Genomic DNA, 13776 nt, shown 5'->3' with positions numbered 1-13776 from the left:
ACCCAAAACGGTTTAGATTTAAGCTGATTTGGGTTAATAGCAATCTCGCTTGCCATCGAACAAAAACTGTCCCAAATCAGCTCTGGGTGTTAAAGAAAATGGACCCTCTTAGGTGGAAACAGCTTTGGTTTAAACCAGTTTTTCCCTTCAAAAAACAAGCTTGGAGCCAACGTGGCGACCCTCGTGTACGAATTAGCCTGTGCATGAAGAGTGGAGTGAAAGAAAGGATAGAGGAAGGAAAGAAAGGAACAGCAACTCTTTCAAAACATAAAAAAGTAAGAAGGGATTAGGAAATCCCTGGCATTTAAAAGCGCCACTTGCATTTTTCGGCCCTTTGTTTGCATGTAGGAGTGGTTGTTTACAAAGCTCTGGAGGTTTGGGGTTGATGGGAATGGGGGGGGCATGATGGTGGCTTGTGGGGGTGGAGGGCAAGGAGGGGGGGGATCACAGCGAGGAGGAGCATAGTGTCAGTAATTAGTGGTATTTCAGCAACTACATCTTTGGTGGTCTCTGTTTAAAACTCCAATCCTTGTAATCTCCCATCTACCCCCTCTGTCTCACCCGCTCCCTCTCTTTCTTCAAACCTCGCTCGCTCACTCTCTCTCTTGTACACACCCGTGCACCTGAATAGAGCACCCTGTGCAGCTGCCAATAGAAACCTGCCTCCGTCAGCTACAACACGGGCCGCGCTGTCTGATGCTGCTTGATCTTGAAGAAGGGACGCCCAGTCCGCTGTCCCTGTTCCATGAGCTGAAAATCTTTAATAAAAAGTTGTGGTTTTAAATTTTGCATCGCTATATGGCTGGAGAAAGTGTGAAATGGTACTTCCTGTAGGTCCTGTGACATCCGGACACTAAACGGCAGTAAAAGCGCTCCTGTACATCATAAGTCGATGTTGTTTTTAATATATATGCTAATGTCGCCAAAAGGAAAATAAAACAAGCCTGGGGAAAACATTGAGGTATCAGGTTTCAGATTGGCGTGGTGGTGATGGGAAGGGGGGAATAGGGTCGGGTGAGGAAAGGACAAGACCCTCAGCTGTGCAATTAGCAAAAAGACATGAAAGCCGAACACTCGTGGTAAATGTTTCACCGCAAGAGAGTGCAGAAAAAGTTAAGAGTTGGCCCAGGCAAACCAAGTAAACATAAAACTGTGCAAATAAAGTTTTATGGTGCCAAAGCGATCCCAGGAAAATATTATTCTTTGTATGGTGTAAACAGACAGCAGCACAGGGATGTGTGTGTGTGTGCGTCTGTGTGCGTCCAAGTGCACATAGTTCAAAGCCAGGCTCCTGAGCACTTCGCTAAAACTCGCTTTACACAAATATCAGCCTTTCATTATGCTAATATGCTCAAAGGTTCCAGACGTAAACTACGTTTTTCGAAAAGAAGTCATGTTGCATATAAGCACTGTCAGTTGTTCTTTACTTATGTACTTCCTGTATTATTTTAATGTAGCAAGGTATTTACTGCTTGATATCTAGTGTTAAGGATAGTGTTTACACAAGAAGTGTTCTGGAGTTCAAAAACAGCTGGATGGAGTGCAGTGCAATGAAGTCTTGATTCTGTTTTAACTACTTTTGACTTGAAACAATGTCTTAAGACATCTGGTTTGATGTGTATGTGCAGAGACCAGCAGTTAAAAGCAACTAAATCAATATTGACTATTTGCTTTCTATCTCTGACTGATTTATTGGTCTGTGTTATTCCAAAGAAATCCTTGTAATATTCTATCATAATGCAATAACTTTCTCTGAGATGACTTTCGTTTTGAGCAAATAGCAATGTTAGCATTGTTTTAGCAAATTCGCATGAAGCCTGGCTTCATTCTGGTAAGTTTATGTATATGACAGATTATGAAAGTAATGTGGGTTATTAATAGTCAAGTCGAATGCTGGAGATCAAATTGTCCGAACACAGCTATAAAAATGGTTTGCTTACGACTAGTGGTCAAACGATATGGGCCTTGCAAAATCAAAAAAAAAATTATAATAATAGCCAAAGTGTTGTTTAACACAATATGTGACCCTGGACCACAAAACCAGTCATAAGGGTCAATTTTTTGAAATTGAGATTTATACATAATTTGAAGGCTGAATAAATAAGCTTTCCATTGATGTATGGTTTGTTAGGATCAGACAATATTTGGGAGATACAGCTATTGAAAAAATGGAATCTGAGGGTGCAAAAAAATCTAAATATTGAGAAAATCGCTTTTAAAGTTGTCCAAATGAAGTCCTTAGCACTGCATACTACTAATCAAAAATTAAGTTTTGATATATTTGCAGTAGGAAATTGACAAAATATCTCAATGGAGCATGATGTTTATGTAATATCCTAATGATTTTTGGCATAAAAGAAAAATCAATAATTCTGACCCATGCAGTGTATTGTTGGCTATTGCTACAAATATACCCATGCAACTTGAGACTGGTTTTGTGGTCCAGGGTCACATATTTATTCAAAATTCACTCAAAAATATTTTAAAAATTCTTTAAAAAAAGAACTGAATGATCCAAGGTAGAGGCAAGATTTTTGTTGCCAACACTACTGACCAAATAGACGTCTCAAAATGTCTTTCAAATACTGGTCCAACTTGTCACTATTTTGGACATAATAAGTGCTGTTTCTGTCATGATTAACACTGCCGTTCAAAAATTTGTGGTCAGTATGATTTTTGTTTTTAAAAGAAATGAATACTGTTATTCATCAAGATTGCAGTAAATGAATCAAAAGTGACAGTAAATACATTAATAATGCTGCAAATGATTTCACTATTAAATAAATGCTGTTCTTTGAACTTTATATTCATCCTGAAAAAATAGTTTCCATAAAAATATTAAGCAGCACAAATGTTCAGCACATTAGCATCATTTTTGAAAGATAATGTGGCACTAAAGACTGAAGTAATGACTGCTGAAAATATAGCTTTCCCGTCACAGGAATTCATTGCATTTTAAAATGTATTAAAATAGAAAACAGTTGTTTTGAATTGAAATATTTCATATTATTTGTGTTTTTATTGTATCTTTGATCAAATAAATGCAGCTTTGGTGAGACTTCTTACCAACCCCAAAGTTTTGATTGCATGTGTTTGTTGTATGAGCATGAAAGCAACGCTAACCCAACACTTCTCTCTTCCCCCAGGTGTAACATTCAAGGTAGCGTGATCTGCAACAATGCAGTGATTGGACGTGGAGCCGACATGAAGTACTGTCTCGTGGGGAGCGGCCAGCGCGTAGAGCCAGAGGGTGAGAACGCTGTGGTCCAGCGCTCTGCGGGTTACACTACACGCACAAAAACACACACTCTACACTTCTGTAGTTCCGCAGTGTTCGTATTAAATCCAGCCTTTTGTGTTTGTGTTTATGTGTGCACTCTCACGCCCATGTCTGCCTTTTCGTTTGTGTGATCTTGTGTGTGTATGTGCGTTTTAATCTGTTTTAATAGCGTATTAAAACCTAAGCTTGTGTGTACAATTGAGCTTTATTTTTTAATATGCTTAATCCTCGCAGTCTTAGATCACTGCGAGGTTTGTGTGCGTCTATTTGTGTGTGTGTGTGGCTTCAGGCTCTTGTATTCCGGGTGGTCCGCGCCTGGTCTCTAACCTCTCCATCAATGACACTGCCTTAAGGCGGCCCTAAGATGTCCAGAGGCTGCACAGTCTAATTGACTGAACAACAGGGTGTTGCTGCCTCGACTGACCCCCTCTCACCCCCCCTGCAACTTTTCTCCGTCTCCACCCCCCACCTCTCCATCATCACTCTCGAGCTGGACTCGATTAGTTGGCCATAACCTCGAAAAATGCTTAGGCTTATTGAAGTGCTCCCAGAAATCCCAAATTACAAGCTAGACCCCCTGTACTTCCCCCGACGCATACCCGCCCTCCGGCTTCAGCGCTTTAAGCGCAGCGAGAAACCACGATTCAAAGTTATCCCAGAAAAACCCAGAGCAGAGGTTAATGTAACCTATTATTTAAAAAGCATTGCTTATAATAACTGCAATAAATCCCCTTCAGTAGCCTTGAGGTTGACACTCGCTCCTTTGTACACAGATGCACAAATTTAATGTCAAGTCAAAGAGAGAAATTAAGTTCATTAAAGAGTCGCTGCTTGGTTTTGATGTGTCTACCCTCCTGAAATTAAAAAGGCTGATTTTCCTTTGAGGTTGAGCTTGAAAATTGAAAGATTGTAGCTGAGTGTAGCTTAAATGTAATGGTGGATTAAAATTTGTTCACCGATATAGAGGGTAATGTTTGGAAACACTATGATCGTCTATAGGATATTTTTACGGATGCGTGATTTGTTTGTTACAATATATCAATAGCCGACAATATCAGGCTGACTAGGCCAATATTGGAAGCGGACAATAACAATGCTTTTCCCCCAATTCAAAAAGTTGTGATGGTTTTTTTTTTTTTTTTTTTTATGATGGGTTACAAAAGTGCTGAGTGGATGACTCTTATTAAAAACTGTCAAGAATCATTTGTCAAACATATGTCATACTGTCAAGGTTTTATGACCCTAAGATTAAGATGAATAATATTTTACATTAGGAAAATCATATTTTTAGAACTGTGGGGAAAATGGATTTATCACAATAGTGTAACAATAAAAAAAAAGTCTTAAATTGTTAATAATGACTATTTTTAGCTATTTTATTTCCTTGTATTTATTTTATTTTAATTTTGTGAATGTGACCAATTTATACATAAATTTACACTACCGTTCAAGGTATGCTTTTTTTAATAATGTTTTTGAAGAAATCTCTTATAACCACCAAGACTGTATTTATTAGACCAAATATATGATAAAAAGAGTCATAATTCCTATTATGAATGTTAAAAACAACTGTTCTGTTTAATATTTTACTAACAGAATTTATTTGAAATTAAATCTTTTGTAATTTTAAATGTTTTCGCTGTAACTTTTAGTCCATTTAATCCATCCTTGATGAATGAAGTTATTAATTTATTTTTAAAAAAATGTTGAATGGTAGTGTATAGGTTTATTTATTTATATTTTTTTGGGTGATAAATCACAGACAGTTCTTACATTTTTGTGACATCAATTTGACACTATACATTTTAAAGACATGTATGAATTTGAACTCTTATACTTTTATTTAAGAGTATACTGTCAAAGTTGGATTTGTCTATTTCTAATTTTGGCCTAATCCAAAAAAAAAAAAAAAAAGTTAATTGGTCAATATCCGGACATATATCTGTTCTGTTGTTATTTTCGTTTTGATGCCTGGTTTTTCAGTAAAACTTGTATAAATTAATTTTAAAATATCAGTGTTGATATATCCATCAAAAGTATTGTCGGCTGTAGCATAAAATATATGGAAAAAATGTCAGTATTGGCCATAATCAGTGCATGCCAAGATTTGTGTTCACTTGTAGTTTATATATATTATAAAACCCACTGGACTGTACACTTGTAATCTCTTTAAACAGCTGCTGAGTGATTAGACAACTCTTAGTAGACTTTATAGCTCTTCCACTATGGTGGTCTAATACAGTCAACTCCACACACACTCTCTTTCTCCGTCGTCTCAGTGTCTTTCTCTCATTCACTCTCACTCTTTCTGTTCCCAGCCTGTTTACTGCTACTGGCTGTTGGCGTGTGTAAGCCACAAAGGAGTGATAGACATCTCATAAACTCTAGCCCAATGCTTTCTCTATAAGGTTCTGTGTTCCCAGCATCCTTGTCCTTGGGGATTGAGTGTGTTGGGTTATGGCTGCTAAAAGCATCCCAGGCCCCGGAGACAGGGTTGTACGTCCAGGACCACCCGGCCAGCCGCTCGACACAGTGTTGTAAGGTGCAGTAGATTTGCAGGTGTTTCGGAGGCTGATGACATGTACCTTTCCTCAGACTGTTTAGACTCTCTTGTTCCAACCTTCTCTCTTTGTGTTCGTCCCTCTCGCTCTCTCTCTCTCTCTCTCTCTCTGGCATAGCACGCTCTATTTGTCTTTCCCCAAACTCAGAACACAAAAACAGTCTTTTGTGCGGATTCCTTCACACTAAAATATGTCTTTATATGGATCATTAATCTTGCTCTCAATCGTTTAGTTTGGAGTAGTCACATTCGGCAAGAGGATATCATCCTTCCTAAGCGAGTGTGTATAAGCCTGACACATTTGTAAACTGTTTGCTTGTCACTATGTGATGGAATGGCCCACAAAGGTAAACTTCAGATTTAAAAAAACAAAAAAAAACGAGTATTTTCCTGTCTTTGATTCATAGAAACAATCATTTCAACTTAAGTGACTCATTTGATTGTTGAATCTTAACAGAACACACAGCTCATCTCCTTTGAGGCACGACAGATGCCTGACAGCTTTTTCTGAGAATCTTGTTCTCTCTCCTCACAGCTGAAAGAACCAATGAGGTCATCGTTGGATCAGACCAACTCATGGAGATCTAGAACCCTGGTGGAGATGGATCACAGACCCGAAGACGCCCAGATCAACCTGCTTCCGTGTGCATAACCCCTGCACAGGATCCATTTTTTTTTATGTGTCCGAATAAAAATGGATTTATTTATCTCAAGACTTCTGGGTTTTTTTGTTGTTGTTGTTTTTTGTATTTCATCAGTTTGGTACTTTGCAGCCACTTACAAAAAGTTACCATTTAAAAAGTCTTGAAATAAATACAAATAGTTCCATCAATTCAGTGTGCTCTTTAATAAATAATAATAATACATATTATTATTATTGTTATTATTAATATGTAATCAAGAATACAAATTTAAGTGTAATTATTATTTATATTAACTTTGGCATTAATAAATGATGATAACAATAATAGTAATGTGCATTTATTAACAAATTAAATTATAATAATAATATGGTTAATAATATGCTTATTAATATGGTTAATACTGAACTTTGAAAATGTAATTATTATTAACATTAATGTAAATGATGTCATTGTTAAAATCATTAATTAAACTTTATTTTATTATTATTAATACTAATGTTAATTTTAATATGAATAATTGTTTAACCTAGTAATTTAATTGTTTAATTTAGTATTATTAATATTAATAATTTATTAATTATATAAAATATTATTTATATTTTAAGTGCTAATAATGTTAAGTAATAATTTATAAATTATATTTATATAAATATTTTATTTATTTTTTAAGTGATATAAATGTAAATAGGGAAAATCCTTATGAAATGATTTATATCACTTATAATAAATACGTATATTTTAATACTAAATTAGGTTAAAAGTATAATTATTCATCTTAAAATGAACATTAGCATCAATAATAATAAATTGATTTTAAACTAGGGAAAAACATTATTATTAATGCTAATTTTAATATGAATAATAATTACACTTTTAACTTAATTTAGTATTATTAAAATACGAACATAGTTTAAAAAGTGATATAAAAGTAAATAAAAATAAGGATTTTTCAATAGTTTAAAATCAATTTAGTATCATAATGTTTTTGTAATTAATATGCTAATTTTAATATGAATAATTACAGTTTTAACTTAATTTAGTATTATGAAAATATAAACATATCATTTGAAAAGCGATATAAAAGTAAATAACTTGAAAATAAATATTTTAATTGTAATTGTAAAATTAATTAACTGATTATCAGGCCTGAAAATTATACCATGGTAAATGGATTGTGATACTGCTGTCTGTAGACACACACACACACACACACACACACAAAAAAAAAAAACATCTGATACCATCACCACCTCTTGGGGTTGCATTTATAGGTGCTTTCATGAGACATACATGGGTATAAAGTATTAGATGTATTGAAACTGAGTTCATAAAGTGTGTTTGGTTGCAGGTGTTGATCTTGGTGGGTGTCTGTGTAGTTTGCAGTTTGGTTGTTTGTCCAGTGGATATCCCATCACCCATCTGCGTGACCACCGTGACTGGGACTGCATGCTCTGGTGCTGAAAGGAACAGATAACCACAATGGGGATAAGTTTATTTGTACACAAAAAGACTGAAAGAAATGGACCACCCAGTTAGACAGCGACTACTAACAGTCTCTTTTTCTCTCCCATACTTGCAGGCTTTCACAAAATGCCTAAAAGGAATACTTCCTAAAGATTTTCCTCTTTGCTGTCAACGATTTATAGCATTCCAGCACTTGTGCATCTCTTAAATTACAGGTCCCCGGTTCCCTGGTGACGATGGATTCAGAGCCTGAGGAAGATGCTCTGTGATTTATAACTATTCCAACTTATTGTTTTTAGGGCCAATCCAAGTCATTTAGTGTCAGAGCGTTGCACGTTCAGTGTCTTCAAACGCAAGCTTTGTTTTTGGGTGTAATGAAATATTTTACAGTGACATCTCTTTCGTGTTTCCCCTTGCTGTCTTTGAATCCATAAAATAATTTGTGTATTTATGAGATTGTCACTGCTCCATTCGGCCTCCCTTTTTTCTTCATTATGATTCAAGACTTTTGGCAGATTAAGCTCATTGGGATCCACGGTAGTGCTGGGATTTCTCCCCGAATGGCTTAATAAAAACTTTTTTTAATAATGAATTTTTCCCTAGAGACGGATAATGTTTATTAAATAGTTTTGGTGCTATGATGCATTGCACACGTTAAGTAGAAATGAAATAATTAAAATCCCCAAATGCCTCAGGACCTTTCTGAATGCCTTGTCGTCTACTAATACGAAACATGTGTCCTCCATTTTGTCAGTGTGATAACTAATCAGATGTCGTGGCCTTTGCCCCCTCTCGCCGCAGTGTCCGCGCTCGGACCACCAGACCTGGCTCAGGAGATGTGGCAGCCGTTGTTTTTCAAAGGTTTGTATATTTAGACAAAGCCTCTCAGAGTTGGAGTCCCCATGGCTGTGTTGGTTTGGAGCTGTGTTCAGTGTCATTCCCCAGCCTTTGGGCCAAATGTGACAGATGCTTGTGTTTTCCTGGGCCTGGGATCAGATGTCAACTGGCAGATCGTATATCAGGCCCACCTCGCTGTCTCTGTGTAGCTTCCAGCCCGGTTTTCTAGGCCTGCTCATAAGTGAGATGAGCTTTAAGATGTGCCAACCAAACTGACGATTAAACAGGTATTGTTTGTTTGTTTGCTTGTTTAAAAAAAAAAAGAAATGTAATTAATAATTTTATATAGCAAAGATGGTGTTCTTTTGAATTTTGTATCCATCAAACAAATCCTCAAAAAGCTTTGTTTTTATAAAATATTAAGCAGCAGTTTTTAATATTGAAAATCAGCATATTAGAATGATTTCTGAAGCATCATGTGACACTGAAGACTGGAGTAATGCCATAATGGGAATAAATTACATTTTAAAATATATAGTTATTTTTTTAATTTCAACAGAATTGAATTTAATGTAATACCTTACTCGTTTTTAATTTAAAAAAAATGGATGGATGGACAGATGAATGGATAGGTGGATGGATGGATAGATGGGATATTAGTGTTGAAGGTCTCAGGAAATATATTGACACTGTGCCAGAGAGATGTGCTGCTGGAATTGCTGCAAAAGGTGGACATACCAAATATTGAAGTTAAAAGTGAATAGAAACAGTCACTTCATCTGATATTTGTTGTGCTCAGAGCAACCATCTGAATGTTTCATGAACATTATGAAATTAAATGTTTTGGTGGCAAAAATGTTCAATATTTCCAGATCTGTCAGGTGTTCTAACAATTTTGGCCACTACTGTAGATAGATGGATGGAATGGAAGGATGTAGTTACAGTGAGTGCTTGTGAGTCATCATGAATCATAGTGCCCTGGATAGAAATGTGCAACTTGTTACATCCTCCAGTCTTCAGTTAGGATAGTGTAGAGCTGGTCTCCCCAGCCCATGAGAGTCAGTGACCTGATTGACCAAATGACAGGCACGTTTGCCACCTTTGCTCTGAGGGACTGTATGAATGTATGTGTGTGTGTGGGGTGGGTTTTGAGGGTGGGTGGTGTGAGTGTGTGTGTGTAGTCGGTGGGGAGGGGTGGAGAGATGCGAGGCTGAAGTCCTAAGCATGGTGGAGGGTGGTGAGAGGCTCGCTGGCCACCCAAGTGGCAGAAAACCTGCATGTTTTCTGCTGACCCCTACACATTAACAGAACACTTCCTCAATTTGTCTTCTGTGTTCTTGAGGCACAAACGAAATTTCCTCTCTTTTTCGCCTCCTTTTAAGACGCCGCATCCCCCACAAGCCTCCTGCAAACCCTCACGCCCACCTTCAGTGCACACACACACTTAACAATTAGTACTTTCTTACTGCTGAACAAAGACAGTATGGAAGCTGTGTGGCCTGTAAAGGCCAATAACCTCTATGACATGTGAGGGACTGCGCGCTCTTTGAAACGAACATACTGGCTGCTTTACAACACTCCCCAGGACGCTCGCTAAATAATGTCCAAGCTTGTTTATCTCACACGACCCCGGCGAAGTTACAGCCCTTTGACTGGTGGATCTGTTCCTTCTGTAAGAAATAAAGCCAAGGCCTAATCAAACCACTTATTAGATTCTCAAAGATGTAAAGCGCTATATGCAAAGGGAAACGGATTAGTTGTGTAATGATCCAGAAACATCTGAAACTCGTTGAATCAATACGGTTTCTATGTTATGTCACGCACCTGTAGGCTACCCAAGATTTTGTGCACAATTTCTGCAATTTCTTCTTTGAATTCAGCTTTAAGTTCATAGTTTTGGACCAGGCTTGATGAATGATATCAAATACATACAGAATATATACATAAACTCCAAGAGGGATTAAATAAGTAGAGAGAGATAAGAAAACAAAGGGGTCTGATTTCATCTTGCCACCTGCTAGTTTTGTCCCAACAATACCCCTGATAAAGGGCCACAAACAAAGACGGCTGAAAAAGTTTTTTAAGCGAGCCATTCATTACGATGACAAAGGGCAAAGAAATACATTATCATAATTAATCTTATCTGTGGCTGTGGGTGGCGGGTCTTTCCCTTTTGAGACTGACGGACCCTTACAATGCCAACATGTACACATCAGTGTGTCACAAAGCACTTTGGGGGCTAAGAATATTTTAAGCTTTGTAAACATTCGCTAAACAAGTCCTGAATGTTAGCTGGAGGCTAGTGTCTCCCCATGCCTTTATCCACATCAAAACAGTCAGCCACTGCCAATTTGAATACAAATTTTGACTTCCTTTCTTAAGGATATTTCCAGAGCACAATGACACAGGTTTCTAGTATGTGAAAATTACACATTGCTGATTTCATGTTAATGGCTGTGCCAGAAAAGCTTTGTTGTCAAATACTAATATCGATGCTTTAACATATTAAATAAAATATTCATGTTTTTTGTTGTTGTTTTTTTTGGGCTCATTTTCAGAATTACTGGATTTGATACCCAAAAAATATAATGCAAAAACATTTTTCTTAGAGAGAGAGAGAGAAATCTTTTAAAATTTTGAAAATAACTCCAAAAGAATATAATTTTAATATTAATATGTTAAAGCATTCATATTTAATATTAATATTTGTTACCAAAACTTTTCTGCTATAGCCATTAACATGAAACATCTGAAAATTAAAGAAAGGAAGGAAACAAAAATTTTTATTCAAATTGGCAGTGACACATTTAAAACACTATGTAATAAAAATAACATACATTATATATTTATATAAGACATGTATGCACACACACACACACTCACAAACACACATGCATATATATATATATATATATATATAAAACGTGTATATATAATGTATACATATGTGCATTTGCATATATGTGTGTGTGTTCGTGTGCATGTATACATATAACTTAAAAGTAAAACTTATAAATATATAATGTATGTGATGTGTGGAACAGGGATGGTATTAGATAATAAAAACCCAAGTGCATGCTTACTGATGCTCCCTGGCGTGAGCTACCATCAAAACATACTTGGCTAGTTTTTTCAAAGCAATTCGTTCACGGTGCCGAAGCCTTCATAAGATAAATAAATTCAGCCCTGAAGCTTTTGGGGAAAATAAACACGTCTTCGCCCGCGGAGCCTCTCAGCTGTCGTTTGATATCCGTGCTTCGTTCTTTTGGAGCTTACCTTTACACAAGCAGGGACGGGCTGTGGCCGTTTATGTTTAGGGGCTGTGTGATGGCAGATTTCTGGACAGCGCATGGTCATCTCCCTAGTTTATTTATCCAAGGCCCTCTAGACCTCGGCTCGGACCTCCCTCAGTTTGTTAGGCTTAAAGGGGCCCCCTACCGCATGGAGCAATTCCTCAGATTCCACATTAGCTCTCATTCCCAGCTGCCCGTACCCTCATCAAATTAAACAATTTTGAGAAATGCGCTCAGTGCTGCCATAGGATACAGGCATGCATGCCCTTGTGCTTTCCCAATAGTTTTTTATACTAAGAAACCTGTATTTGAATCAGTATCATGACTATAACTGTATTAAAGTTAATAATCATGAAACGACAGGTGGAATGGATTGCTCAGTGTTATATGTTGGTTATAGTTTACAAGCAAGGGCCTTTGAACTCTACTGTACTGTTCATATCAACCTCTGTAAAACATGTTTGAATTCTCTGTATTATTGTATATGTTTAGCTTTAATGTGCATTTTTTATAGAAATGAAATGAATTGCATCAGTGTGTTTAGGTCCACAAAATCTGTGTATTGCTGTACAATGACTGAATTAAATTAGTAGCACGTGACCCATTTATAACTGGACCAATCATCACGGACAATCATGATAAGTATCTCACTAGGAGTAGCCTTGAAATGGACTTGACCCTGCCATTATGCAATATCTAAACCCCACTGCAATTAGGAGGGGTCACCTGCTGATTGCAGATGTATCAAATATTGACAAGTTTAATTTCTGTGGTAACACTTTATTTTTATGGTGTCCTTGTTACAAGTTACATGTACTTACTATTATAATAACAATACATTATGCATAATTATATGCAAGTAACCCTAAGCCAAACCCTAATCCGAACCATAACCATACAGTAAGTGCATGTAGTTGATTAATAGCACTCAGTATTTAAATAACAAGGACACCTTAAAATAAAGTGTAACCATTTCTGTCATAAACTGTTATGTTAAGTAAAATCAAAGTGGTTCCCAAGTCGCAAAGCACATTGCTTGTTGTATTATTTTCTTTTTCCTTTTTTGAATGTAATTAGAAAAATATATAGTGTCGTCATATAGAAAGGAAAATGTGCATTTTATCTGGCACTGATTGCTTTGTTTGACAAGCCCAACAAAGGACATGTATACACAAGGTTTTTTATTCTAGCCATTTTGTTTGTTTCAAAATCATGAAATCAGTACATTTTGTTCATCTTTATCATTGTATATTTATTGTTGTTGTTTTATATTTTATTCATAATTCTTATTATTTCTGCTTTTTTGTAATTAAATGTTAATTTATTGGTTTTATTAAGTTTTTATGAGGCCAGAGCAGATTAATTTGTAAAGTCTCCCTCCGCATCCGACTGTCAGCATAAAAGAAATGTGTGGCTGTAGTATCAATAGATGGCCTGTGTGATAGCGTGTTAAAATACGAGCCGAGGCTATTGGGAATGTGCAGAGCGGAGCAGCAGTGCAGTGAAAGAGCTCCTCTAGCACTTCCCCCTCCCGGCGCTGATGTGAGGGGCTGCCTGCCTGGGTGGTCTCCCTCTCTCTCAACTTTGGTGAGCTGTTGCTTAGCAGCTAATAATAGGAGATGTTTGCAAAGTAATTTGCCTCTTCCTCGGCCAATGAGAACCAGAGCACTTTTCCATCAAACCACCCTTTTCAGGGTT

At 36.7% G+C, this 13776-nt stretch overlaps 1 protein-coding gene and 1 long non-coding RNA gene across 4 annotated transcripts in view; one reads left to right on the top strand and one right to left on the bottom strand.

The window, feature by feature from the left end:
- eif2b3 (eukaryotic translation initiation factor 2B, subunit 3 gamma) overlaps nucleotides 1–6548 on the top strand; it is a 40655-nt gene extending 34107 nt beyond the window's left edge. For both annotated transcript variants that reach the window (XM_058751580.1, XM_058751571.1), the window contains 2 exons: nucleotides 3147–3250; nucleotides 6376–6548. In XM_058751580.1, coding sequence (XP_058607563.1) covers nucleotides 3147–3250; nucleotides 6376–6428 — 157 coding nt within the window. In that variant the 3' untranslated portion in view covers nucleotides 6429–6548. The remainder of the gene's footprint in view (nucleotides 1–3146; nucleotides 3251–6375) is intronic.
- A 1194-nt stretch (nucleotides 6549–7742) lies between these two features.
- LOC131527154 (uncharacterized) overlaps nucleotides 7743–13776 on the bottom strand; it is a 39413-nt gene continuing 33379 nt past the window's right edge. For both annotated transcript variants that reach the window (XR_009267607.1, XR_009267606.1), the window contains exon 3: nucleotides 7743–7941. This is a non-coding gene — a long non-coding RNA (uncharacterized LOC131527154). The remainder of the gene's footprint in view (nucleotides 7942–13776) is intronic.

The sequence above is a fragment of the Onychostoma macrolepis genome, chromosome 02 (genome assembly GCF_012432095.1).
Source record: "Onychostoma macrolepis isolate SWU-2019 chromosome 02, ASM1243209v1, whole genome shotgun sequence".
Lineage (NCBI taxonomy): Eukaryota > Metazoa > Chordata > Actinopteri > Cypriniformes > Cyprinidae > Onychostoma > Onychostoma macrolepis.
This window is presented reverse-complemented; position numbering and strand designations above follow the sequence as displayed.